The 27874-nt window shown below is 42.0% G+C and overlaps 4 protein-coding genes across 8 annotated transcripts in view; all 4 read right to left on the reverse strand.

Annotated features, from left to right (window-relative positions):
• Positions 1-201: 201 nt before the first annotated feature.
• Positions 202-2763, reverse strand: LOC147159396 (uncharacterized). The gene is made up of 2 exons (XM_086060167.1): positions 1085-2763; positions 202-600 (listed from the first exon to the last, which is right to left on the reverse strand). The coding sequence occupies exons 1-2, from the start codon at positions 1535-1537 to the stop codon at positions 472-474; spliced, it is 582 nt and encodes a 193-aa protein (XP_085916293.1). The 5' UTR covers positions 1538-2763; the 3' UTR covers positions 202-471.
• Positions 2764-2919: 156 nt separating this feature from the next.
• On the reverse strand, positions 2920-6012 carry b3gat3 (beta-1,3-glucuronyltransferase 3 (glucuronosyltransferase I)). Of its 2 annotated transcripts, none has more exons than XM_086060165.1 (8): positions 5884-6012; positions 5275-5374; positions 5025-5196; positions 4776-4959; positions 4534-4695; positions 4363-4449; positions 3498-3701; positions 2920-3392 (listed from the first exon to the last, which is right to left on the reverse strand). In XM_086060165.1, the coding sequence occupies exons 2-8, from the start codon at positions 5366-5368 to the stop codon at positions 3294-3296; spliced, it is 1002 nt and encodes a 333-aa protein (XP_085916291.1). In that variant the 5' UTR covers positions 5369-5374; positions 5884-6012; the 3' UTR covers positions 2920-3293. The 2 variants fall into 2 exon arrangements, with proteins under 2 accessions (XP_085916291.1, XP_085916292.1); XM_086060166.1 differs by lacking the exon at positions 5884-6012 and adding an exon at positions 5467-5521.
• Positions 6013-6527: 515 nt separating this feature from the next.
• naa40 (N-alpha-acetyltransferase 40, NatD catalytic subunit) lies at positions 6528-10103 on the reverse strand. The gene is made up of 8 exons (XM_086058815.1): positions 9737-10103; positions 8617-8712; positions 8341-8393; positions 8162-8257; positions 7934-8092; positions 7781-7864; positions 7537-7614; positions 6528-7456 (listed from the first exon to the last, which is right to left on the reverse strand). Exons 1-8 carry the CDS (start codon positions 9740-9742, stop codon positions 7309-7311), a joined length of 720 nt encoding a protein of 239 aa, XP_085914941.1. The 5' UTR covers positions 9743-10103; the 3' UTR covers positions 6528-7308.
• A 715-nt stretch (positions 10104-10818) lies between these two features.
• LOC147159399 (tudor domain-containing protein 5-like) overlaps positions 10819-27874 on the reverse strand; it is a 154952-nt gene continuing 137896 nt past the window's right edge. For 2 of the 4 annotated variants that reach the window (XM_086058810.1, XM_086058809.1), the window contains 13 exons: positions 15157-15400; positions 14907-15082; positions 14006-14288; positions 13835-13932; positions 13121-13235; positions 12826-12932; positions 12527-12744; positions 12167-12376; positions 11971-12037; positions 11623-11805; positions 11410-11544; positions 11130-11218; positions 10819-11060 (listed from right to left, as the gene is read on the reverse strand). In XM_086058810.1, the coding sequence (XP_085914936.1) occupies positions 11162-11218; positions 11410-11544; positions 11623-11805; positions 11971-12037; positions 12167-12376; positions 12527-12744; positions 12826-12932; positions 13121-13235; positions 13835-13932; positions 14006-14288; positions 14907-15082; positions 15157-15400 (1893 nt within the window). In that variant the 3' untranslated portion in view covers positions 10819-11060; positions 11130-11161. Of the gene's footprint in view, positions 11061-11129; positions 11229-11409; positions 11545-11622; positions 11806-11970; positions 12038-12166; positions 12377-12526; positions 12745-12825; positions 12933-13120; positions 13236-13834; positions 13933-14005; positions 14289-14906; positions 15083-15156; positions 15401-16267; positions 16469-27874 lie in introns of those variants that run through there. The other 2 variants (XM_086058811.1, XM_086058812.1) reach the window with 2 other exon arrangements.

Below are 27874 nucleotides of genomic sequence, written 5' to 3' on the forward strand. Positions count from 1 at the left end.
ACCGTAAATTCCGTTATACATGTGAATTCATATTGCACATATTCGTCTGACCACTTTTTGTGTGGACCAACTTCACATTGAATGAATATATCACATAATGAAAGAAGAAAAAAAGATGACATGCATTTAAATCCGCACCTGCTTTGCCCCTCAAGGTTAAAGACCCTTCACCAAGAGAAATATTGTATGAATAACAAGACAGTCTGTTTGATATTTATTACACACAATATGTTACAAAACATTAAAAATGGGCCCACTAATCAGTCATTGCTTATTTGGCATTTACACATCAACACGTTGTGTTTTCATTGCGCTACACCTGCAAACAGCTCCAAATAGTGAACCTGGCATAATACATGAATAACTAGAATAAATAATTAGGGTCGTGATGTCATGGTAAACATAATCCAATCAGAAAGGAATACTGCATGATGATTAAGGTTCATTTTGATGTTCATGATTGCTGAGCTTCTACTGAAACTCAGCCAGCACAACATTACGCTGATGTTTCTTCCTGGACGAATAGTCGGCCGTGAGGGTGACGCTGTAGATGTTGGCCAAAAACATTTCCCACCCTCGACGAAAAGCTCGGTCCACAGCCTGCGGAAAAAGAAAATCATAGAGTAACTCTTTTGCCATTTGTCGTGGATAACGTTCAGGTGATGGTTTGTCATGCATCGCCCGTCATTTGAACATGACGCGAAGATAAGAGTTGGCCGTACGTGGCCGATGGACCTCGAACCCGCTCCACATGGCAGCGCATGGATTCATAGTCCAGCCTTGTGAACTTTCCTCCTCTAAGTGAATTACGTAACCTTTCAGGGCTTAACTGTTTCACCAAGGGGCACTTATGCGGAGATGGAATTTATTACCTCCACCAAGGAGTGTGTTTGTTTGTGGGGAACCACAAGTATAGGCACACGTATACATACTGTACATGTGTATGTTCATTTGATGACTATAAACATAATCATAATATAAAACGAACTTTTTTACCATATTGTCATTTACTGAGATTCAAACTTCTGCGATGACATTTCTAAATAGTACCTGATTGATGCAATTTCTTATACATTTGTCTCACCTTGCGACACGTTTTCACCGTATTCCTCTTCACCACCTTCATGACCTCCTCTTGCTCCCTCTTCTTGTCTCGGATCAGCACTTGGTCGTCAGCGTCTTCCCGGCAAGCAAAGTGCGTGAGCGGGTTCCCCCGGTTGGGGGCCTGCCGCGCCTCCGGGACGCCGGGACTTGCGGAGTCCAGAGGTGACGCCTCATGAGAAGCGCCCTGCTTTTGCGTCCTCCTGGAACTCGTCCTCCTCCACCGGCCGCCGGGCGTCCCGCGCAGGAGCATCTGGCCGTCGTCCTCCGACGGACCTCGGACGTCCATGGCACTCCCTTCGTCAAAGGCGTCCTCCAGAGGTGCTCTTTCCGGCTCATCCAGGCGGTCGTAGAAGCCGCCGGATTTGTCCAGGAACTTGGGGGCTCGGACGGAGCCCCGCACGGAACTTTTCCCGGAGCCCTTGCCGATAGTCATCCTCCTAGCTCAAGCTCCGTGCGCTTGTGTTGTGCTCTGAGGGAGGAAGGTGCGGGAAGTGGAGGGAGAGATTAGTTACACAATCGCCAAAACTATATCTCCACTCATTTCACATTTAAGGGATCGTTTCAAGATAGGATAAAGATAAGCTGAATCAAACTGTAGGAGGACTACAAGTAGAAAAAAAAAAAAAGGTTTCAGCACATAAGATGACAATGAGAGGAAGTGGACATCATGTGCTAGATACAAATAATCACATTTTTAATCAGAGTGTGTGGGTTTGTGAATGAATAACTCGGGAGCTTGAACGCCTCAGACACACACACACAATGACAAATGTCAACAGAATGTTTAAAAAAAAAAAAAAAAAAAAAAATGTTAAAGGTAGGGACGTGTGTGTGCACGTGTGCCAGCCATGCGTACACGGGAAAAAAACAAAATAAAATGGAGGGACGACTGACTTGATGCATACTTTTTTCTTTTTTTTTTTAAAGCCTTACTGCACTGATGCGGAAAGCCGGTTTCCATGGCGACTTTGCACAAAACTAAAATATGTCATTAGTAAACATAAAAGTAAAAGCACATTTCCCATATTTATATTTACTGTAATAAGTTTTAAGAGCTCAAAAAGTCAACAGGGTTTCTGCAGGTATGAGCAAATCTAATTTAATGCATAAAAAAAAAGCAACTTAAAACTAATTTAATGTCCACATACTGCATATACATGCACAAATATGGTTACCAAAATACCAATCTGGTTGTACATTTTAGGTCATCGATACAGTAAATTTATAGCATGTAATTCAGTTATTTAAAGTTAAAATACTAAACAGTTAAAAGGTGTGACAAACATTGAGTCAGACGTGCATAATTTTTTCTGCCACTAGGTGGCATTAGTGTTTCATGTTGGACGTTGGTGATAGGAACAGTACCATTATCTTTTCAAATACAGAGCAATTTGTACTTGTGAACACTTTGTTCATTGTAATTTACAACTAGTCACCAGTCCCCACAAATATATTGTTATCACATTTATTATTTCTAAATTGCATTACAGTGACTCCTATGTACAATGTTGTGACATAAAGCATGACTTGTTTTAAAATTTTCAAGGCCTCTAGAAATGTTATTCAATACTTTTTAATGTCATTTAAGGTCTTAATTTCAGCATAATCCATTCAATGACTTAATTGCTTTTTAATGACCCACAGAAACCCTGTTAAAATAATTCAAAAATATGAAGCATATTGCCGTACCTGATATTACTGCCGTGGTAGCGTGGTCATCCATTTGTGTCTACCAGCTCAAACAGAAACAAATAAACCGCAATTGCCCAAGTCCACATCACAGGAATAGTTCATAAATAAAGGAATGACAAAAACAACATTTGACCTAGTTTATTTGATCACAGTGTACAATGTAAGGAGCAAATACATCAATAAATAACATACTGTATACACAAATAACTATCACTCGTATCCATCAGTTGTATTTTATATACTGTACATGAGCCAATGCCCAGGAGAGTCCTAAAGTTTATTACTGTATCTGTTGTCTGATTGGATTCTACTATTTGAGAAATAAGGTTCTACTTAAAAGGCAGTTGTGTGGTTATCATGCAAAATAAGAAAGACATGCACGACTCTTAACTGGAGGTCCACTGGGAGTATGAATGGGGAATTACAGTCAGTTGATTCCCCATTTTGTGTGTGTGTGTGTGTGTGTGTGTGTGTGTGTGAGCGCACACGCATGCTTATCAGACCTCAACAGCCGCATCTGAGCCCAATCCCTGAGCCTGCAGAGCATCTTCACGTTTCATCTTGGGCTTCTCCGTGCGCGTGTGCCACACCAGCACCTGTGAAAGCATGAATATATATATATATATATATATATATATATATATATATATATATATATATATATACACACATACATAGAAGGTCCTGCCAAAAACGCTTACTTTGGAACAGTTGTCCGCTTTGGGCTCCAGTTGGTCCATGGTGACGAGGCCCTGCAGGAGGCTGCTCTCCAGGAAGCCCATTGGTGCGTTGGCATCAAAACGAGCGTCTGGGTTGGCCAGAAGCAGCTTGAGGGACACGGCGAAACCGGCCATGTCCATCGGGAAGGGACGACCGGGACGCCAGCCAACGTGAAAGCGGACCACCTGCAAAGGAACATCCGCCAGATGTTTAATCGATAACTAATAAATTACCAAATTAACTCACTCACCGCCATTGACGGCTATAGACGTCAAAAATTCATTTGAACTATTTCTATTAAGTTTAACATTTTTTCCCCACTTTTGTTAACAAGAGTATGAAAATCTAATTTTTTTTAAATTTTAGAGCAGATATAAAATTTGTGATTAATCGTGAGGTAACTATTGAAGTCATGGGATTAATTATGATTAAAAAATGTAATCGCCTGACGCCCCAAATTTTTTATATTTTCTTTTTTCTTTTAAAAAGAAAAGATGATTAAAAATTAAAAAATACTTTAAAAAAAATGAAGATGATTAAAAAAAAATTGTAATTAATCGCATGATTTCACTAGTTAACTCACGATTAATCACAAATGTTATATCTGTTCTAAATGTACAATATTTTTGTGTGTGTAGGTTTTCATACTCTTGTTAACAAAAGTGGATTTTTTTTTAATATTAATAGTTCAAATTAATTTTTGACATCAATGGCAATGAATGAGTTAATCAACTTTTGGAAAATAATGATCAACATATTTGCCCATTTTCCTCCCGTTCCAGACCAAATCTTTAACTGAATCACTTTACTACTATAAGCCATATTTTTGTTGCGTTAGAAACAAACCTTTCCTGCTTCCACGACAGGCTTCTCGTACTTCATCCCTCCGACCAACCCCACCGGCCACACCGACACTTGCTGCGTGCTCCTCATCTGAGATGGCAAAAATATCAAAACCATCAAAAACAAGCAGCCCAATAGTGCTGTACAAGAACACATCCGTGTCACCGTTCATACCTCTTCAAATATCTGCAGGCTGTACGTGTTATCGTCATCGGCAAAGTAGACCACCCCTTGCTGGCCGCGTCCGTCCGTGTGAGCCCTCCTGTCCTCCCGGAGCCAGCGCAGGGCCTCATTCCTCTGCTCCACACCGCGAGGCTTGAGCCAGCTCGGATCCCCCTGGGCAGCAAAGGAAAGGACGCGGGTGGTTGGTTGAGCACCTGGTGAAGGCACATCTGTGCAATCCGACAAGTTTCCACCTCCTGAAGTTTGCGCTCCTTGGCGGTGGCCGCATGGAGATGCGTGTAGGACAATCCGGACGTGGCCAAGAGTTGTCCCACAAGCGGCGTCTTGTGTTGGGAGTCCTCCACGACGATCCAGTGGAGCTGGGGCACGTGGAGGAAGGTCTGGGATAAGCGGGTCAGCTCAGCCTTTTGCACCAGCCTGGAACAAACAACAGGAACGCCGTTTGTTGGTTGACTCGAAACCAAGTGAAGGGGTGAGGATACCTGGCGTATGTCGGCGTGATGACAAAGATGGTGGGCAGGGAGGACTCTTTCTGGGGCTCCCTGCTGGCCTCCAACTTCCTCAATTGCTCCTGAAGACGGTGCAGCTCCCCCCGCAGTCGAGATATGGTTCGCTCCTTAGGCATGTCGCGCTCTGTGCAGTCACACCGTTGACCTGGAGAGAAAACAAGACATGACTAGACGAGTCGCTTATTCAACAAGATAGACCAGTCGGAGACCGAAGTCTGCTCACCGAGCTGCATCAGTGCATAGATGAGGCCCAGCAGAGAGACCAGAAAGTAGAGCACAAACACCGTTTTCAGCTTCAGTCTCATCCTCGTGGCCATCGTGCACTGAACGTCACAATGTGGAGAGGACACTTTACATTAGGTACACAATATAAGTGATACATTGACTTAACACTCCTGTACTTTCAGCTGCTCACCAACACTCAGCAGGGTAAAACGAGTGATGTTACGCGCGTCCAGACGATCACGAAAAAGCATCCTTTATTTAAAACACAGTTTTCAAACATTGGACATTGGTTTTGGGGGCTGGGATGGATTCATGTCATAAGTCATATACAATATATATATATATATGTTTTTTTTTTTTATTGTTTTTCTTGTATCTGCATCACTGCAAATTAAAACAACTAGCAATACAAACGTGTTACAACAAATATAAAAATGTTCAATGTTCTGATAGACTAAATCATCGTTAAAAAAATAAGATGCGTGTGTAATAGGAACCCTGTGAATAAATGTGACGTTACAGATAGCGAATTTCATCCTCGCTAACGCTAGCTAGCTTAACAGGACGTTTGCACGCGAAATAAAAGCACATTAGCACATGTACGCACCTACAGATGATCCTGGCTGATGCTTTTTGCAAGGTAATGAAGAATTCACGTCATTTTTGTCGCAAAAACCTTCGTGAGAAGATCCATTCATTCGGATTGCAACCACTTCCGGGTTGCGTGCCACACGATAAAACGTCCCAGCGAAACAGTACGCATACGCGTTGACGTCCAAACATCTTAGCAAATACAGGTATACATGTAAAGTTGGAACATATTTGGTTATAGTGACTACTAATACGTAAATAATACAAGTGCGTCTTACGAAAAGAGAATCAGCTTTATTGGATGTGTAACATACAAACAAACACTGACAAGGCAGAATGACTTTGTGTTCCCTTTCATTATTGTGGTGAACGACTGCACAGTAATCAACAGTCTCAAAACAGGTTTAAGTCAGTTCATGTGAAAGTTTTACGTTTCAAAAAGTGTTTCGCTTCAAGATGGAATCCATATATGTTATATACATAAGGATGGAGAGACCATGAAATTTTTTGGTTGTAACAGTGGCTATGTAATTTTGTCCAAAACAAAATAGGAGTCATATATATATATATATTTTTTTAAAAGACAACTCACCTGCCAAGAGGACAAATCAGCGGTCAAAGCATCACATTTGAAAGAAAACAACGTATATTTTCAAGGCATGAGAGGAAGATGTCCAGGGCTCTTTATTTGATTGCAACTACAATTATTCACAAGAACTTAAAAATGGATTGTTGTTAACACGGAGTAACACAAGCACTCCAAATGCATGTACCCTGTAGGCTTTGTAGACATTACCAACTTCTTCCAGCTCATTCAAAATTAAAGCCTGGGATTTAAAGGGGGTGAAAAGGCATGTTGGCAATGAGTCCACTCATGACGCAAGTTCCCAGTGGTGACCATGTAAGAAATTGCTCCGTCAGCCTAATGATGGTTTACTATAGAGCAGCTGCAACGTTCCAAAAGCAGCGTTACTGTGGCACACTTGTCATACTTAAGACTTAAACTCAATGATAGAAGGCTCGCTCCATCTGTTAAACCGACAAAGGAGCACATGCTAAACAAAACAAAAGGCGGGATTATGCATTTACAGTGTCGCTGCAATGAGTCCGAAATGACTTGAAGAGATCACGTTTCGCGAGGGCTCACCTGGAAAGAGGAGGCGGGTGCTGCTTCTAACCTTCAATACTGTGACAATGAGAGGAGGAACGCTCAGCGCGGAGCCACTTGTCATCATGGATAGGAAGGAGATGATGAGAAAAGATGAAACAAACTGAAGCTCAAACTGCATGCCGCTTTTACAGCAGAAAAACACAAACGTCACTCCGTAACATCGAGATGTGGAACCTAAAACTCCGCCATCCGTGGCCCGTAACAAAGAAAGGAGGCAGCTCAAGCTTTCGCGTACACTTTGCCCCCTTGCTGCCCTTCGAGACCAAACGATCAATGGCAGCATCCGCCGCAGTGGCCGCCGCCGTGGCTGTGGCCCACCGAGGCCTCGCCGTGTTTGGTCCGCCGGCTCAGGATTTCGTACGAGCAATCGTCGCCGCAGCAACCAGACATGCTCGGCGAGGTCTCGTCCATATCGAACCTGCGGGGGGAGGGGGTGGGGAAGCGGAGGGGATTCAAAACGAGCGCAACGATGCCCTCGATCTCCGGCGTGGTACTCACTGGAGAGCGTCTCTGAAGAACTGATATGCACCGTGGTTATGTTTAAAAACTGTCAGCATCACTTTCTTCATCTGCGCACTGCAGAGAGCAAACGCGGCACAACATCAGGCGCAATTAACAAACTTTCTCTGGCTAATTCTAATCCCCCATTAAAATGAATATGAAATAACGCCATCCAAACTGCATTAGAAGACCAGTCAAATACAAGCAGAATTAATGCACAAATATCCTCCCCACTGTTCACCTGTTAGCGATGAGCTGTAAAATCTGGATGAGGAATTTGCCGAGCCCTTTCCGCCGCACTCTGCTCTCCAGCTGCACCTCGTAGCTGTGGCATGTTCACAAGTTTATATCCGGCGCAGCTCCTCGGACATCAGGACAACAAATGGCGTCCTACCAATAAAGCACCTCCTCCCCGCACTCCACGTCGAATCGGAAGTGAGAGAAAGCCACGGGGGCGGAGTCTCCGTCGCGAGCCAACAGGTACCACGCCCTCTCGTCGTTCATCTCCTCCCTCTTCTCGCGTTCTTTCCAGCCCCACTCGCTTTGCTCGTAGCTGGCGGCACGGGAGCAAATATTTACATGGCTGCTTTATAAACAAAAAATAACCAAATGAGATGCTTACAGTGTCTGCATGTTGGCTCGGGTGAGTTCGAAGGCCCACTCCACCGACAGCGGGTTGAGAGCCGCCACTCGCTTGCACTCGATCTGCAGGTTCAGTCTGGACAGGAGGATGCAAATGTTCAGCGCCGCGTAGAAAAGTGGTGACGGGAGTGGTAAACACACACGCAAAAAAATACAGACCCGTTCCTGTCGTACTTTTTGAAGGCTGGGAAGGAATCCAGCGGGTCATCAAGCTGGGAAAAGATGGCAAAAATGTTATGCACAAAAAAGTTCCGTTGGACTGTAATGATGACAGGTGTGTGATCAGTAACATCCGCTGATAGGCACGACTGGATGAAAGCGACGCGCGCGTAAAGCGGCCACCAACCACTCCCACGGGCGCAATTAATTACTGCATCATCAGAGCGATGCTGACAAAGCCCTCCAACACTTGGCCCCGCTCCTCAATCAAGTCACCTTATTGGCAGCGTCCACCTTGGCGCAGACGGCGTCCATGGCCGCCCTCTCCTCCAGACGCCGCGCTTTCTTCTCCTTTGCTCGGCTGGATTTCCTCTAGGGAGGGAGCATCAAAACAGCATGATTATCTTTATTCTCACAATTTGTGGACCAGGAGAGAGAGAGAGAGAGAGAGAGAGAGGCGAACACAACTGAGTTTAATGGCGAGCAATGTGGGTCATTTTTGTTTGGAGACGGATACTTTATTCCCTAGGGAAATTCGGTTCCAGTAAGTGGGGGACAGTCTGAAATGCTTAACGTCAGGAAAGTGCCATCGACATTCTACGTCAACCTACGGAATTATTCATATGATAATCCCATTATTTTGAAGTTTATTAAAATCAGGTGTTTCCCTAAGAGTGGTGGAATGGAAAGGAAGATGCTGCAGCAGTTGAAGAGAGGTTCACACAAATTTTGGTGACGATTCATCAAGTTCTTTAAAACAAAACCGACTTTTTCATTGGCACTATCGTTGAAATGGGCATGTGTAGAGATGTGCACATTCATTTACGTTACGATCATTTCGTATAGTCAAGACAGTTTTTTGTTCTTTTTTTTTTGTACATGAAGCGTTTTAAACTGTCCCATAAGTAGTGCATGTTTATGTATGCAAACAAACAAGCAATAGTCCTCCAGATGATCCGGGAGGCAAAGGAGGTGGGAATGCACCGAGGAGACCACTTTGGCTCAGAACGTAATAAGCTCAGAATCCGTGGGAACACGTGGATTGGTTTAACGCAAAGAGTGCAAGTGGAGGATGTTTTCGCCACCGCCAAGCACAACAGTGGTTGCAGGCGGGCGGGAAGTGCTTACATGTTTTAGTAGTTGGCATTTGGAAGCGGCGGTGGGGTGGCGACGCGATTTTGCTAACCTCAAAGCCTTGAGGCGCGCGCTGGTGTAAACGGCAAACATGCCAGCGCTAATGTTAGCCCACATGCTAAGCAGGCTACCACCATGAACCCTTCTTCCTCTCTCTCTCTCCCCCTCTCATCAAGTTCATCTTTCTCTCTCTTCCCATTCTCACGCCATCACGAGCACACGCAACCCTTTGAATCTGATTGTGCCAGCTCGTTCCACTCACCCCCATCTCGCCGCGTCCGCGTCGTGTGCTCCGTCACCGCCCCCGGGGAACACTCGTTTTTTTTTTTGTCCGTGCGCCTGACTGTCGCTGCCGGGGTGCAAGCGAGCGAGGTAGCCGCCGAGGAATACAATGAGTTCCGTGCTAACGAGGCTAACTGACTACAGTGCCGGCCGGCCCGCGGTCACTGTCTTTACAGGGTGTAGCTATTCGCAAATAAGAATCAGCGCTCAGTTAAAATGATCAGAATGTAATTTCTCCCTTTGTCGGATGGGCGCCAAGAAAGCGGGATTGAATTTATTCCAGGTCCATCTTGCTTTCGCTTTTTTTTTTTTTTTTACGTCGCTCTCCCCGCCGTCCAAACGCGAGGCGTTCACGTGCTTCTTCAAAACTCCGACTTCAGACACCCGCCAAAGGGACATTCACGCAACAACTTCAGGATAAATATGTGCTCATTTTCGAATGCTGGATCACTTTTGACACCACAATGACTCAATTTCACTCCGGTTTCTTTTCACACGGTGTTTAAATCATAAATGGTAACGTACCAGAAGAGTAAATATAAAATAGTAATTTACGGGAACGTGAACGTCCCACGCACTAGCGCGAATTTGTGTTCCTTGTTTGGGTTTGGGAAGTGATAACTTGGCATTTGTCATTAACATTTATTTTTGATTTTTGTTTAATGCCAAAATGTTTGTTGAATTGTGTAATTTCATTAATTAAAAAAACTTGGCATTTATCATGCAATTTACAAAAAGCTATGATATGACATATGACATTTACTTCTGCTCTGTGACCCCTTATTAAATCAACAAAGCTAAATAATGTAAATAAGGGTCTTTGTATTCTTTTATGCTGATCAAACCATTTACAATGCAGGGATGGGCAATTGAAATGCTGTAGAGCGCCACAATTTTTCATCAGTGTCGTTTTGTGAAGATTTATTTTTTTTGGGAGGGGGGGTATTGAAAAATAAGTTGTTTTTTTTTTGTCAAGGGGCAACTCAGAATGTGGTTAGGGGCCAAAGTTGGCCATCCCTGCCATACATGTACAGTATCCTCTTCACAAACGGGATGCTCATATGGAACAAACATATTTTCTTCTTTTAATATCACAATATAAACATGAAGAAAACAATGCTTCAATTTAAAAAATATGTAAAACACAAACAAAAACCACAAACAAACAAAAAACAACACAGAGCAATTTCTTTTTACTGCAGTGTAGTTAAGAACCAAAATAGCCCAACAATTGAAGAAGATGGGGCTTAACGATCTGGCTCCAAACGGAGGAAACAAGCTTCCAAACCTTCGCGCCTGAATACCTGCACACCAAAGGAGAACATTGCATCAAAATGACTATATATTAATCATGTCTGTGTGTGCATGTGTACCTTAGGAGAAGTTCTGGGTTTTTGGGACACGTTCAAACTTTCAAGGTATCCCACTGTTGAGCCGAATGTTCTCGTTGTCGGTTGCTAATCTTCTCACATCCAAATTTGAAAAAAAAACAAACTTAAGTGAGCTTGACTAGTTGCCCTGGACAAGAAGAATATTTTAGTTTTCTACTGAAATATACTTTACGTGTGTGTGTGGTTCACTGGCAGGCTAGCCAGTTGCGTTTTTAATCAATCAATCAATCAATCAATCAATCAATCAATCAATCAATCAAACCAGGAAGTGACAGCTGCCCTGCTCCTCCATGATCGGCTCCAAACTCGGTATCTTGTCCAACGTCTCCTCTACGTCCTGCAGGTCAAACGTGCCATCTCCCAGGTACAAACTGACTGGACTGTCCCTGACACATAGCTGAGGGAGACACAAGCCACGTGACAATTAGCCAGCAGACGCAACAAAGAAACCTCAGCACAAATATCGACGACTGACCCGGCCTGAGGGCCAGCAGGCCACGGCGTGGCCCTGTCTTATCATGACGTCGCGGATGTTTGTGTACGCGTCGTAAAGGTAGAGCTGCAGCACGTCTCCCGCGTAACACTTGAGGGCGCCCTTTAGGGCGCGGTCCGAGCACAGGCTCTGGAAGCAAGCGGTGGCCTCTCGGGTCCACGTGCCCTGGAACAGAAAGCGTGAATCTCAGAGCAACACGGCACTTTACGTTGATTTTTAATTGATCATTTAAGTGGACGTTTATTGGCAACACGTTTGTCTATGCGGAACGTGACGTGGCCTGCGAAAAGTGGATATGAGGATAAAGAAAATGGACGCCGTCATGCTTACAGTTACTGGTCTAATTCCAACCAACGAGGAGGGGACAGCTTGCGCAGGGAGATTGTAGAAACACATCCTGTGGAAAGAACAGATTGTTAGTTCGCTGCAAGACTTCAGAGGCTCATTTGCCATTCTTATTTCCTGACATCTAATTGGATAGATAAGAAACATAAATGCTTTTCCTCAAGTATCAGCGTAAGCATACTTGAGGAACTTCAGCTTGGCAGAGGGCACCATGCTGGTGTTGCCGTAATCCACAAAGTACACCTCCACCTGAGAGGCGCTGGCAACCCGCTCAATCACCACTCGGTAGAACCAGAAGCCCGCCGCAGACAAGCAACAAGCTTGGCCCCGTCGGACGAATCGCTGTGGGAGTCGGTAGAGCACTGACGCATGGGGACAGGTGTAACATCGTCTGGAGGAAACGGGATGACCACAAGAGAATGCAATTTCTGGAGGTAAATATGTAAAATGACTCTTCATTTGGAGGACGGAGGAATAGAGATCCGGACGCTGACGTCACGCGTCCCAAAAGTCACACAAACCTCGTTGAACGGCTGCTCACCTCATCGCAAACATCATGTCCAGCAACGCGCGCGACTCGTCGCTCTTAAGGAAGCTGATGTAGAAATGTCCCGGAGACTCGACATGCTCCACCTGGACGGGCATGACTTTGCGAAGGTCGTGCCGCGTGGGCCGCTTGAGACGCTGATTGGTTAGGACGTCATCCAGGGCAACGTCGCGGTCACGACAAACCTCGGTGTCTGGCTTTTTTTTAGGGTTCTGACATGGAAACGGGATATATGTTAAGTTATCATTCACTTCTAGCCAGCCTCGACGAACAAAATAGGTTATTTACCCCACCTCCTTTCTGGTGTGGGAATCCTCACTGGTGTCTAAGGTCTCATGTTGATGGACCTCCATTGAACTATGATCATCTTCTTTGATTATACCCATTCGGCTTGGATCGACTAGAGAGAGACAGGTCAGGGTTCTTTCCGGCATTGCATATAGTAGCACAAATTGAGCCAGACGTCACTATCGGTGCTTTTCCTCAAACCAAGTTGAAAAAAAATTATCTGAGTGCTAATAGATCCCAGTGCAAATTGATATGGTAGACATTTATGACAGTTACAAGCACATACTGTACATACTGTACCTCTCCCAGTGCCGCCAGAGGCCATGAGAACCGTACAGTGTCCTTTGGCGTCCTCTGCTGGTTGTATGGGTAAGTGATTATTCTCGATCAGCGGCACATCCTTGCCTGAAGACCTCTGACAAGCAACATAATTCATAATTGTCAAAGGAGATCACCCCCCCCCCCAAAAAAAGAAAAGCAAATAAAAAGAATCCCTCTGCGTTGCTTGCTTTTTAACTCATTCACTCCCAGCCATTTTCACTGAAGCAACTCCCTTCGCTCCCGGACGGTTTACTGGATTTTGACTGATTTTGCAAGGCCCACAGAATATTGTGTTTTATTGCTATAAAAACTACCAAAATAAAGATTAGAGTCTCTTCTTTCATCAGGAAAAAAATTGTATATTTCTATCTGTTTCCGTTTTGCATCAATTAGCATTAGAATATAGCTAAGTTTCATCATTATTCACAAATCTGTTTAAAACAGTGGGGGGGGGGGGGTAGAGCTTTTTGCAACATGGCCCTGGTTGATCTCTTATACTTTGCTGCCATTTGCTGGCCGTTTTTGTAATTGCTACCATTGCTTCTCCCGTTCTCTGCAGTTCAGAGGCCGCATCAAAGCCTTCTGTATGCTCTAGCATAAAAAAACATTTAAAAACATGTAAATACGTCTTTGGGACACTCAAAACTAAAACGTATTTCTACGTTTTTGGGAGCAATTGAGTTAAGCACAGACCTCCAGCAGCAGTTTTTGATCCAAGCCTGGATCCACTTCTCGTTCCTTCTCTGCCCCCGCCGTGGGCGCTGGCTCATGGTGAAAATGGATTGAGGTGGCTTCAAATACAGTGAGAGGAGTCAAATTGAGAAATCATAAATATATAACTACATTCCTAAGAAGAAAACACACCTGATGTTTTTCCTCGCTTCACAATTCTGCTACGCTGCATTCTCGGCGCCATTTTATTCACCCTAATGGGCGTGTAGAACAACTTGGTTGGATACGAAGACGCCATGCTGTCATTGGCTCTCAGGTTGAGAATTAAGCCCATGTTGGTGGGCTGGACGTAGACCAGATCTGCCACAGCCTCTAGCATATCTCTGATTGCGTTGAAACCGAAGTTGTGGGGGTTCAGCGGGCGGCGAAAGCATCGCAGGTAGCAGGAATGCAAGTCAGTTAACTTGAAAGGTCCCTGGAACAGTCACCATTTTAAATGGCACAGAACTGAAGTTATACAATAAGACGATCATATGCAGTAGACCAGTGGTTCTTAGCCTGGGTTCGATCGAACCCCAGAGGTTCAGTGAGTCTGTCTGGCTGTAGGTGCTCACGCTACATTGCTTGGCCTATGCGCGCTGCAGGAATTTGGTGCGCTCAGTAGTCGACTTTTGACTGTTGTGATGGCACGTCGTGTGATTTCTTTATAATTATAAACCCTTCATACTAACTTTGTCGGCAAAAAAAAGAAGGTGGTCAGACGAATTTGTGCAATATGAACTCGCATGTATAAGGGAACGCATGGTGTTCCACAGGGTTCAATTCTGGGGCCTCTTCTGTTTCATTGTATCATCTTAAGAAAACAGGTGGTTGTTTTAAAGTGCTCTATAAATATAAAATTGAGTTGAGTGATGGGGAGTCAGCGTCCCAATTGCGTGATTTGCACTGCTAAGTTGAGCAATTCTAGTCCAGCACAACTTTAACACCTCCTACAAGGTTAAGAACCACTGCAGTAGATTATATAGATTTAATTAACAGTGACTAAAATACATATTTATCAAATAAAAACCACCACCATCAGGCTATATATTACCTGACAAAGGAGGAATTGCAGCTGTGCCCTAAAAGTCTCAAGGGAAAGAAAAACTTCTCGACGGTGCAGGATGGGCGCTGGTTGATACTTGTGGGAATAGCCTTTACTCTTTCTCTTTGGCCTTTGCTGCCTTGCCACCAGCTGCTCAATATGTTTGGTGGAATTGTCACTCACAGCTGCGAAAGGCACAGGCATACACTCGTCTAGGACTAAAGACTCCATAAGTATCCCGCGATCGACGGTCAACTACCTTTAAGGACTGCATAGCCATTGATGCCGCGGGTCACTGAAAACACGTCTGGCATCGCCGGGGCCATGGCCAGAACATTCCTGAAGCCGAAGAGTTGCAGCGGCATGGGATGTCCAAGCATGTCGCTGTAGTCCCGCATCAGCTGTTTGGGGGTCAAGCCATCTTTAGATGAAATGAGCAAAGAGCGCACGTCCTTCTTGAGCCGAGTGAAGATCTGTTCCTTGCTCATCTTGTGTGCTGACATCTGTGGGAGAGCAAAAAAAAAGAAAAAAGAAAAAAATGACTACTTGGTACTACTGTAGTTGAAGTGACAACAAATGCAGCCGCCATATCTTGACAGATAGTTTCTGAAATGTTCCTAGACCTACTACAAATGTGATAAAAGTCGCTAATGTAGCTATGATGCAAAGTACGAGTATGTAAGAACTGCATGTGTTGCGAATATCGAACAGCTGTCAAACTTCCACTCGCATAAAATAATTGGGTGTTAGTGATGTCTTACCAAGTTTTCTTTATTTGTCAATGGTACAGTGCTTGTTTGATCAACTTGGCGAGGGTTTAATGATTGTGTTTTTCAGCTTTTCTTTAGCGTTAGTCATCCTTGAAATGCTTCGTGGTAGAACAGAAGTGTTGGCGAATTGCTCTTCATGGGGTTTTCATCTTACAATGTTACAATGTCAGTCTTGTCAAAACCCTGAATATGGCCTTGCGTTTTGCTATTAAATTATTTGCAGAGATAGCGCACTCTTCCATAACTGCAACATGTTAGCTTAGCTTTTTTTTATTATTATTAAATTTAATCATTAGTTTTATACGTGTTGAAGCCATTTGCATTCTATTAACTATTCAGGCTAACGCTTTAGCAAAAAAAGTTGGCAAAAATAATGCTTGGTTCTCAATCAATCGTTTCTCCAAAGTAGTCAACACAACAAGAAATGTAATTTAGGACATTGTCCAGGCTAGACTAGATTATGTTATATTATATTATATTGCATGCACCTGTTGAGCTAATATTAGCGTCGCCAACTCCTTGCAAATACACCGATCCAAGCATCAAGGAAACAGACAGCTATATACACTACTAAAGACTCTCTGACTTCAACAAACTTACCGTTAAAATGTTCTTCCTTTTAGTGCTTATTCCAAACAATGAATGTCACGACCGAGGCTTCTTACAACGGCTACAGAAGATCGGCCATCTTGGACAGGTGCACGTTTGTTTTTGTTAATTTTTTAATTTTATTTTTTAATTTTATTTTTTTAATCAAAGCAGTTCTGTACCCAAGTATATATTGTACAAATAGAAACGATTTTGACACATACTGTAATTATAGTTTGCTGTGAGAGTGGGTACGGTGTACTTTTATTTTCTTTAGAACAATGTGAGGCCATTATTATAATGTAACATGTTGTTTTCAAATGTGTTTTTTCTTATTTACTTGAAATTGACTTATATTTGTTTTGTGAATTATTACTTTTGGTTTTGTATTTATTTTAGTTTTACATGCTTCAGTGTTTTGTGTACTGCGCATGACATGAGCGCAGAGGAGAGAGAGGTGTAATCGAGCGAGCCTCGTTCGAGAAGAGACAGACTTAAATAAAAGAGAGACGTGCTTAAATCCTGTCCTGCCGTGTCTGGTTAATTTAACAGGAAGACGCCAGAAAGTATCAACTTGAAACTATTTGTTGCCTGCTTTTTACCCAGCCTCCGGAAACGACAACAACATCTTAGGGTTACAATAGCATAGGGGTTGAGTACGGTGAGGGGTGGGGGTCATTTAAAACTCACACAGACACACACACAGTAGACTTGCTGTAAAGTACAACAATGTAGACTCACTGGATATTTAATGGGGTCAAAAGTAAAATGTCCATCTTTAAAACGTATCAGTTTAAAATTTACTTATAGTTACTTTAAAACTCATCAAGAAACTAGTTGGTTTTTTTCCATGTACGCGCACTATCGCGCAGGCATATAAAGGTATTTTGTTTTAGTGTAGTTGCCGTAATTAGCGATCCAAGATGGCCGATCTTCCGCGCATGCGCGTCACAGATCGTGCAGTGGTCACAGAGAGCGCCTTGACAGACTGGGCGCATGCAGGGCCAATATTAATTAGCCTACATTCAACCTGGCCACCGCACGCACTATTTACTTCACACAGTTGTCGTATTTACGTACTGAAAAAAATTACAATAAATACATAAATAATACAAAATGAAAGTTCAGTCGAACAGTTCAATACTTACTTAGCTGCCAGTTCATTGGAGAAATGTATGTGTGCATTACATTTTATGAACACTACGGATGAATTCTAAACTGTAACTTGCCAAAGAAATAAAAACCCGAGCAATATTATCTGTGTAAATATACAATATTAAGCCTACGGGGTATCATCATGTGGTTGGATTATTCATCCTCTATTCACTTGTTTTCATTCAAGGCCATGAATTTATCGTTCTTACATGTGTAAGGAAAAAAAAAGATTTATCTGCTCCATTACCAGCACGCCGCTGCCCTTAAATCTTTGGAGTGGTTGGTGAGAAAGAACATGAAGTGGCGGCGGGTGCTTGCGAACATTCCTGTCATTGATTAAACCACAAGTAATAAATGAATTGGAAAAAGCCGGAAGGAATTAAGTGCTCTCAGAGCTCATCATTTTGTTTTTAAATGGTCCACGCTGCAATTTGAGGGCTGCCCACTTGATGGCGCTAGAAGTTAGTGAATGGGAGGAGGGATCGAGGCCCGACTGGTGAAAACATATAGCTTGTGTCCAAATTCACAAGGCTGGGTCCTCCGAAGGCTGAATTTGTCGGCTGCATGACGTCACTCCCGGCGCGACTCGAAATGAATGGATTGTCAATGCTGCTTGTCGGTAGCGCATTGACCGACACTCTATTCATGTGTCAGTTTGTGGGATTTCGGAGGACACTGATTCACTCACACTGGATTTTAAGAATATTAAGTTTGGGATTGTAGTACAAGACATAAAAGGGGAGGTGATGCTCAATACTTTGATAATAATGGCAAAACAGTTTATTCACAGATGTAGATTTATTAAATGTCGACCTTTGTTTTTGATTTATTGTAAGGGAATTGAAGGGTTATGAAGGACATTAAGGAGGGTTAGGACGAAGCAAGCCTTGTCGGTATTTGTGTGCTCAGTTTGAATTGGATGTTGGAGTTTGAAAGCACAAAAAAAAGTGTCAGTCTGTGGGTGTTGTGGAGTCGCGCCAGGAGTGACGTCATGCAGCGGACAAATTCGGCCTTCGGAGGACGCAGCCTTGTGAATTTGGACACAGGGAATGAATGCTCCAACACCTTTCTTTGTATGCCCACAAATGTGAACATATCCAAAACATTGGACAAGTCACAATGAGGTGACATACTTCCGGCCGGGGGCAAAAACATAAGCGTTCTCTGATGAGTCAACAAATCCATTTAATTCCATTTCAATTCCATTTATTCACATGCAACTTCTACTTTGTGTCTGCGAAAAGTGCTATACAAATAAAGCTTACTTACTGAAATTGTATTCTCTCAATTGATCCTAATTAATATTAATTGTACAGATTTTGATGCACAATCGCATTCCAGTGAATGTTGTGAAATCTCAGGCGTAGAGGGAAGGAGGACATGGAAGAGCGGCAATGGATCAAAGCAAAAAACAAAACAAAACAACAAGCGCTAAACAAACACGTCCAAATTGACTTGCTGGATGTAAAGCTGTGACATTTCCCCAGTTACACTGAGGCGTGTCTGAGAGGCAACAAAGCATAGTGACTGCCAGTCAGCCAGGTCTCCACTGGGAAGATAAATCATCACGCCGATGAGCAGCCACACACCGGGTCAATACGCTCGCTGAAGGATTCATCAGAATAAGCCCAATCAATCAAACGCTCTCATATTAGCGCACTTTGTCAGGCCCAAATGAGCCATTAAGAAGAGACAAAACAAAGAAAGATGGCGTTAACATACCTTGAGGAAGAAAATGCTTGACAGGGTGTAAAGTCCAGAACCACGGCAAGGGCCTTCTGTTCTTTCTGCGTCACTATTTTTTATCCGTTTTATATTCACTCCGAGCTGTAATTATTTTATCCAGATAATAAAAGCCTATCGTAAAAAAAAAAAGGCATGTTATGTTTTGAACCATTTACAGTGAACTCAACTTTATTTATAGAGCACTTTAAAAACCACTGGGGTGTACAAAATGCTGTACATAAAGTAAAAATCTGACTTGTAAAAAAGAAAAGAAAAAAAGAGACAGGTAAAAGAATAAATTAACAGAAAAACAGTAAATACTACAAAAGACTAACACGCAGAGTCTCATGCTGAGTTGAAATCCAAAGAATAAAAAATATGTTTGAAGACGAGTTTTAAAATGTGCGTAAATCGGTAATGTGGAGTGAGACCATTTAAAGATTTGAAAATAAATGAACTCAAAAGTGGGAGCCAGTGAAGACAGTCCAGCATTGGGGTTATCTGCGCCCTTGTACGAGCACCAATTAGGAGGTGAGCAGTAGAATTTTGGACCAAGTGGAGATGCTTGAGGGATGACTGGCTGACTCCAAAATAATAAAAGAAAAGGGGGAGGGGGGGGGCATGTCAACAGGCTGGAATGTACAAGGGCCACTAGGACCAAACACCATCAATTCTGTTTTCTTTTAAATGAAATTTAGCTTTGGTTTCCTCCACTTCTAATAGCTTTAGATTTTTCATTATAGTGAATTTGTTTTGACGTCTGTTAATCTAAATTCAGTTAGTTGAGATACATTTTCAGAGCATTTTGTCAATGTTAGCTTAGTTTTTATTAGTTTTATTTTTTTTAATTCATTCACTGCCATAAATTCATAAAAAGGGGCGACAGGCGATTAAAATGTGTAATTGTAATTAATCTCGCATGACATCACTAGTTAACTCACGAATAATCACACATTTTATATCTGTTCTAAATGTATTATAAAAAACATTCTAGGTTTTCATACTCTTGTTAACAAAAGTAGAAAAAATGTTAAACTAACAGAAATAACGCCCCTAATTTATAATAATCTTTAAGATTAAAATGTTTAATTGCAATTAATCGCATAACTTCACTAGTTAACTCACGATTAATGACACATTTTATATCTGTTCTAATAGTACAATAAATAAAAAAATCTAGGTTTTCATAATCCTGTTAACAAAAGCTGATTTTTTTTTTTAACTAATAAAAATAGTTCAAATTAATTTTTGACGTCTATAGCCGTCAATGGCAGTCAATGAGTTAAGGACATGCAGTATTTGTCAAGTGCAAGATAAAAAATAAATAAATCACTAAGCATTGTGTACCAGTAATAAAGTAAACTACAATTCTCAAATGACTGCTTGACCTCTCTTCTTTATGGATGTACAATAGCACTAAAATAAATACATTTAAAATGAACCCTGAAAGCTCATTAGAGGACGCACAGCACATTCATTCTGTAGGGAACTCAAAGTGGGTGGCGGTTGGTCGCCGGAGGGCAAATTCTTCCAAGGTGATTTAAAGCGCGAGTGAGTCATCGGGTGGAAAGTGCAGAGAGGTAAGAATGTATATGCCCTTAAAGCTGGCAAACTTTTGTCAAAGTCACAAATCGCACAGCCTGCGACTACATTAAAGCCAGCTAGTAAAAAGTAAACACGAGCGAGCCGAGGGGGAGGAAAAGATATCTGCTCGCATTAAAATGTCGCTCCACTTTGTCAAATCTAATTGCCCGTGAGGGACCGGAGAAGGGAAAAAGAAAGAAGGCGAGTGACAGACTTCCACTCACTCAGAATAGACAACGCATGCACGCACTGGAGAGCTTTCTGATGATCCAAGTTGAGTCACGTCAATCATTATACTGAGCTGTTTCTAATATTTTGACCTCCAAGGTGAGGAGGCTGAACAAAGAATTTGGCAAAAAGCGAAAAAACAAAAGCAAACAAACTCTCGATAAGTTGGTCCAGGTGTTAACATATTGTTACCGATTCGACATGTCATCATCATTGCTCTCTTTTTTTTCTTTTTCTTTTTTTTGTATGTGCGTGAGTATGTGCATGTGTGCGTGCGTGCGTGTGTACTCATTAATTCACCGAAAACCTATTAAAAATCCCATACCGTTCACCTAAACCGAATACTTCAGAATCCAGCTTAGAGTCGTAAGGTTGTCAGGAGACCCGAGGAAGGATCAAAGGAAAGAAAGGAAAGTGAAATCCAGCGCCGACCAGACATTACCTACTACCCACCGGGTTACCAACCAGAGTCTTTCACCAACCCCAGAAACATCTAAATTCCAAACAAATTAGGAAGACCTCAAGAGATCAAAGGCGAGACTGAGGAAAGGAAGGAAGGCGAGATGAAGCAGAATGAGATCCACAGACATCAGCCTCCACCGATTCAACGACCAAAGGAAGAAGCAGATTGTGTTTGTGTTGTCTATTGTAATACAGATTAATTGATTTCATGTCTTTGATTATTTTACAAAAAGGGAAAAAAATAATCACACATTCATTTGCCAACCTATAACCGAAAAGTAAAGGTATCCTATGAGACCCAAAAATTTATGTATAATTTTTTTAATATTGTTCATTCATCTTCAAAATAGTTCAGCCCTATATGACCAAGGAAATTAAATGACAGGTTATATACACTAGCACAACCACAGGAACTGAATCATTATGACTTGTGATGCATCTTCTAATAGATAAAAAACGTTTAAAAAAAAAGAAGTTAAAACCCCTTCGCACTTTCTTTTGACTCATTTAACGGAGACTCCAACTCAACAAAGAATAATCCAAACAAATGCAAAAGCCAAAAGACTGCGTGACATGGAGGGAGTCCCGCCAAATCCTGCTGCCACTTCACTTATTTACAACCGTTTCTCTAAAAGCCCCGAGTGGAAAGGTAAGAAGGTAAGAGGGGAACAAAGGAGATGATTCGGCAATCAAATATTTAGGAGGTAAAATAATCTTCTCCTTCCAGTCTCGCCGATTCTTCACCTGCAAACTCGCATCCGTGCTTTGCTCGTTGCTGTATTGGACTTGTACTTGAGCGCAACAAAGGATGGGCCAAAGAAAGGGATGGTTATTGATTATTGGCGGGCCAAAGGGGAGCAGACGGTGGCGCCATTAGCCCGATACGCGTCCTTCGGGAGCGTCGCAGTGGCAATCTATAACTGCCGCCACTCATTTGTCCCGCACTAAATGTCAAGCTGTGGCTACTTTGTGAACGTGCCGTGGAATGAAGCGAGGGCAACGAAGCAGAGCAAAAACCTGACGGGAGGAAGAAAGAGTGGGAGTGAAAGGTCAGCGAGAGCAAAGAGCGCAAAGTGTCTGAATGGCTCACACTGGCATTAAAAAAAGAGAGAAAATGTCCAGAGAAAAAGATGGAAGAAAGGTCCTGTGGAGACAAAGTGCACTTTGAAAAGAGGGACGAGAACAATGGAGACCCCGGGTTGGAAAATGAGAAATTACTCATTCACGCTTTTTTCAATGTATCGCTCAAGTTCAATTGGAACCATTGGCAGGCCTCGCAACGAGGGCCCACTCAACAGATGACAGTATGACGATCGTCATTTCTTTTGATAACATTGGACTCCTTTTATAAGTTGCCATTCATGCAGGTTTTTTTTTTTTGGTTCAGTGGTTCTGACCAACATTAACTCATTCACGGCTATAATCGTCAAAAATGTATTTTAACTATTTCAATTAGTTTAACATTTTTTTCCCACTTTTGTTAACAAGAGTATGAAAACCTATAATTTTTTTTATTGTACATTTGGAACACATTAAATGTGTGATTAATCGCGAGTTAACTAGTGAAGTCTTGCAATTAATTACAATTAAAAACTTTAATCGCATGACACCCCGAATTTTTTATCTTTTCTTCTTTTTTTGGTAAATTCATTCACTGCCATTGACGGCTATAAACATCAAAAATTCATTTGAACTATTTCAATAAGTTTAACATTTTTTTCCCACTTTTGTTAACAAGAGTATAAAAACCTAGAATTTTTTTTATTGTACATTTGGAACAGATATGAAATTTGTGATTAATCGCTAGTGAAGTCATGCGATTAATTACGATTAAAAACTAATCGCCTAATGCCCCGATTTTTTTATTTTAATTGTTTTTATTCATTCACTGCCATTGACGGCTATAAACGTCATTTTAACTATTTCTAGTTACATTTTTTTCCTCACTTTTGTTAACAAGAAGATGAAAACCTAGAATTTTTTTATTGTACATTTAGAACCGATATAACATTTTTAATCATCTTTTTTTAAAGAATTTATGGCAGTTAAACACTGAATAACTAAAACACAAAAAAATCATTGGCAAGACCCCACCCTGGCTTTGTCGCTCTCTGCTCACCGTGCATACCACCACCCACACTCACTGCTCCAGCAGTTATATGAACCTTTTTGTTCCGTAAGTCCGCACGACTTTTGACCGATCTCTTGAACTTTCTGCCCAAAAAACAGTGTTTGCCAGTGTTTACATTTACGCTGAATTAGGGTATGACATTCAAACGTAAAATACTCTGGCCCGTTTATTATGTCTCCCCCCGAACTCTACCCTGGGACAAGAAATAGTCGAAAAAATTGCTATAGGCTTCTGCAGGAGGAGGAGCTAAATACTGCTTGTGCGGTCTGTGACAATAAGAACACCACTGCCACCTATTGTGGTGGATGTGCAATTACACTTTCTTCTAGTACTGCAAAAAAAAGTTCCTTGGGGTCACACACACACACCCACTGGCATCCTACCGTTTACGATATCCCAAATAAAGTTTGCCAAACTGCAAATGAAATCCTCCCGCAGAGAAAAAGACTACCAATCTTTAATTTTAGCATCTTAAAAGACCCCCTAATCAGAGAGAATTGCCAAGATTTTTCTGTTTTCTCACCTTCCGTGCTATTAGCACCTTGAAAAAAAAATCCCTTTATGGGCTTCTTATCGTCTATCTAAGCGCTCCTCCGTTGCAGCGTTGCGATCACGAGGATGGAAATGTGGGCAGAGTGAGAATCGGCAGCGCCGCCCGGGCGGACATATTTCACGTTTCACGTCATTACTTTTTACGACACTTGAGGAAACGACTCGTTCTCCACAAATCACATCTGCTCTTTCGCCAAGCGGAAACTCATTAGAAAAAAAGAGGTCGAGTAACAGCGGGAGATATATTTATCGTGGATTTGATCTCATATGAGCAAAATGACTGCTGTAATCCACTTTGCAAAGTTGAAAAATAAAATATTGTGACTACGTTTTTTGTTCAGACACCAGCTCGAAAGGTTCAGATCATTTATGTTGTAATGCATTACAATTGTTGGACATTTTTTTTGTATATAAAATAAAAAAGTCAAAGCAAACGATGCAAATGACGAAATCTGGAGTGATCTGATGTAGAAAGCTGAAAGGAAAACAGCCAAAGGATCCCGAAAGAGGCGAATCCATTCAAAATGTCTTCCGAATGTCACTTTGAAGACGCCCGTCTGGCACAAAGCTGCTTGTTTGTTCCACTCAGACAACATGAGGGCCACAGTCTGGGACGCTGAATATTTGATGCACTATCACAGCGACTGTCGCATTCAATGCCACGTTTATTTGAGGTAAAAATAGCAGGGAGTCTCACAAAAAAAAAAAAAATAAATAATAATTTTTTTTGAAGGATTTTATAGGTAAGACGTTTAGGTAAACGCAATTTTCAACTACTTTGCGCAAAGAAAATGTATCGCAACACCTGCACACATGATGCCATCGCACGGCGCGTCAATCCGTGTTGTTTCCATGGCGATGTGGCGCTATTGATCCTCAGCGGTTATCATGCTGAGGGAGTTTTTAAGCAAAATATGAAGGACTACTACCTGTTTGTTAGTTGGGTTTTTTTTGGGGGGGGGGGGGGGGGTCTTTGAAAAAGCAGAACAACAAACTTTACAGCTTTGAAAAAAGTATGTGACATTTACAAGATAATGAAACTCCACACAATATTGACTCAACTCAGTGCTGTACAGGTACGAACGCATCTTATGAGTTTTGATTGTAAATGGCTACTTTCCTTTTTACGAAATGTCACAAAGGCAGCCCAATATCTAATTGCGTGGCCCGAACGTGAACAGTTGAGGAATAACATTGGCCATTTTTGCCCTTTCGCTACCACTGATGAGGCCATAACAACAAAAGCCATGCTCAAAATGTCATATCTCCTTAATGGATTTTAAATAAGTCATTAGCTTTTAAAAGCAAATGAGAGAATTCTGGATTACACAACGAAAGCCTTTATTATTTATTCATCGTCTTTTTGGGCTGCGTCAACACAGGCATTAAATTGCTCTTTCACGAGATGGCAAAAGGTCCCGTTGCCATTCATACGACGAAATAGGCATTTCACAAATACATTTGGGAGGAAAAGTATATACAGTGGTACCTCGGAGTTTGAACATAATTTGCTCCTGCGAAGTGTTCAAAGTCCGAATTGTTCAACCTCCGAAACATTTTTTCCCGTAGGAAATAATGTAAATGCGATTAATCCGTTCTCATGCACAACAGAAACAAAAAATTCCTATTTTAATTTCTATTTATGTTTTTTACATTTACAGTACAGTACAGCATTCAAACAATCAAAAATATTAGGGGTGTGAATTGCCTAATGCCTGGCGATTTGATTCGTATCACGATTCATAGGTCACGATTCGATTCGATACAGATTAATCCCGATACAAATCAAAAAATTGATTATTGCGATTTTTTAAAACTCAAATTTAGAAAATACTAATGAGTAAACTTGTACATATACACTGTAAGATTTGTATGAAAATGTATTTATTTATCTGAAAATTCAGGCTTATAACCGAGCCACTGCATTTAACAAACAGGTTTCATGTCTGAACAGCACTGAAATAAAATATTAAGGCTTAATGTTCCATTAATAGAACATTTTTCCATGCTTAATGTGTGAATCCTAACCCTAATTAAGACGTTTTGTTGAATATTCCTAAAAATCGATTCGGCGGCATATCGAATCGATTCGAGAATTGCGCGCTGTAATATCGCGATATATTGCCGAATCGATTTTTTCTAACACCCCTAAAAAATACCTTACCTTTTTTGTTGTGGTGTGATGGCATCAGTGGATGATAAATGCTATGCTAATGCTAGCTTTTAGTTCAGTGCTGAGTTTGTGTATTTTTACGTTGGGCATATTCTTAGACTACTAAGCGGTCTTTGCGTGCGTTGTTTACTGTCAGGCACGTTGTTGAACAGCTAAGGGGGAGGGGTCCTCGCGCCAGTATTTACAAAAGTAGTCACGGTAGTTACAACGGCGCGATAATCTCCTTCCTAATTCCAAAACTCCGAGGCATTTATTTTTTGGTTGAAGTCCGATTTGTACGTTCAAACTCCGAGGTTCCACTGTACACACTTTGCTACATTGAGACGCAAAATAACAACAAAGTAGCTTGTCACGTAAAAATGAAAATGGATTGTGTTCCGGCACAAGTGTACTTCCGTAGCTTGTGTCTAATTCAGGATGCAAGAGAAGAAAGGCATTTGACGAAGTTTTGTACATTTTGCGAACTCGGAAGTGCATTAGTGTCAATAAGGTGAATGCACTTTTATTTGTGCGAGGGGCAAGAAAAACAGGCGCATAATGAAGAGCGTGAGTGATGAAAGCAGGCCATTTGCTGCTGTCCACTTCACATGTTCAAGAGACACGGCAATTCTATAATTATGTTCTGAATGGGCTGCGCCTGAAAGGAAATGGATCATGTTCCTTTGTGACAGGAGGAGCAAAGTGGGCAGCCGAGGAAGGAGGAATGGGGCGTTCGGATGTGTGTGGGTGGGGTGGGGTTGCGTGTGTGGGGGGGGGGGTGGACAAGTACCTGAGGCAAGATGGAGGATGGAAGGTCGCAACAACACAGATGAAAGAGTGCTGGAAAATTGAAAAAGACTCAAAAGTGACTAGAGGTGAGCGGTGGAGGGTAAGGAGTAGAGCGCGAGGGAAGACAAAAAAAAAAGAAAAAAGAAAGGAAGAAACAAAAAGATTGAGAGGGGCGGAAAAATGAGCCGAGGGCAGGCGTGGAGTCAATCATCATCTCCCGGGTGTTGGACACGTGCGGGAGAGGGAGAGGGTGTCATTTTGCCCTGCTTATCATTATCATCACCGCCACAATCATAATCAGGGTCATTCTACTGTGGATGGCGGAGGAAAGTGTTCAAATGGGGATGGCCCAGATGAGCCGGACGCCATTAAATCACACGCGCGTGTGTTGCGGAGCTAAGGTGAGACGAATGGCGTCACAAAGGAAAAGCACGGGTGGAAATAATTACCAGCTCCTTGTGTTGTGATGTTCGAAAACAGGAAGCCTGTAATTAAACTGAAGATCTTTTCATTAGTGATGTGATTCAACAGGTAGAAAAAGATATTCCTCGCAATGCCAAAGAAATGAATGCTAATGCTATGTTTGGTATTTGGCGCAAATGCGTTACATGTGCTTCACATTGTCGCAAATGTATTTTGCTTTTATGACACAAAAAACGATATATATATATTTTTTTTTTTTTACAGATTAACAACTAAGAAACACGGGAAGAAAGATTTTGACCCATTGCAAGTTTAGTGTTTGTTTTTTGTTTTTTACATTCACCCCATTTCTCCGGGTCACGACCAGTGATCTTAGTAACAATGGAGGACCAAAAATTCCCAAATTAAAAATAAATAA

The sequence above is a fragment of the Leptonotus elevatus genome, chromosome 17 (assembly GCF_054856555.1).
Source record: "Leptonotus elevatus isolate MCC_2025b chromosome 17, RoL_Lele_1.0, whole genome shotgun sequence".
Taxonomy (NCBI): Eukaryota; Metazoa; Chordata; class Actinopteri; order Syngnathiformes; family Syngnathidae; genus Leptonotus; species Leptonotus elevatus.

Excerpts from the sequence above, each read along its gene's own strand:
- b3gat3 (XM_086060165.1), bottom strand. The coding sequence starts at position 5,368 with ATGGCCACGAGGATGAGACTGAAGCTGAAAACGGTGTTTGTGCTCTAC. Across the intron at positions 4,450-4,533 it reads GCCTGCAGATATTTGAAGAG|ATGAGGAGCACGCAGCAAGT; the intron begins GTATGAACGGTG and ends TTGCCATCTCAG. Across the intron at positions 3,702-4,362 it reads CTGTCGTGGAAGCAGGAAAG|GTGGTCCGCTTTCACGTTGG; the intron begins GTTTGTTTCTAA and ends GTTCCTTTGCAG.
- naa40 (XM_086058815.1), bottom strand. Across the intron at positions 7,615-7,780 it reads TTACAGCTCATCGCTAACAG|TGCGCAGATGAAGAAAGTGA; the intron begins GTGAACAGTGGG and ends TGCTCTCTGCAG. Across the intron at positions 7,457-7,536 it reads TTCTTCAGAGACGCTCTCCA|GTTCGATATGGACGAGACCT; the intron begins GTGAGTACCACG and ends CTCCCCCCGCAG.
- LOC147159396 (XM_086060167.1), bottom strand. The coding sequence starts at position 1,537 with ATGACTATCGGCAAGGGCTCCGGGAAAAGTTCCGTGCGGGGCTCCGTC. Across the intron at positions 601-1,084 it reads CGGTGAAAACGTGTCGCAAG|GCTGTGGACCGAGCTTTTCG; the intron begins GTGAGACAAATG and ends CTTTTTCCGCAG.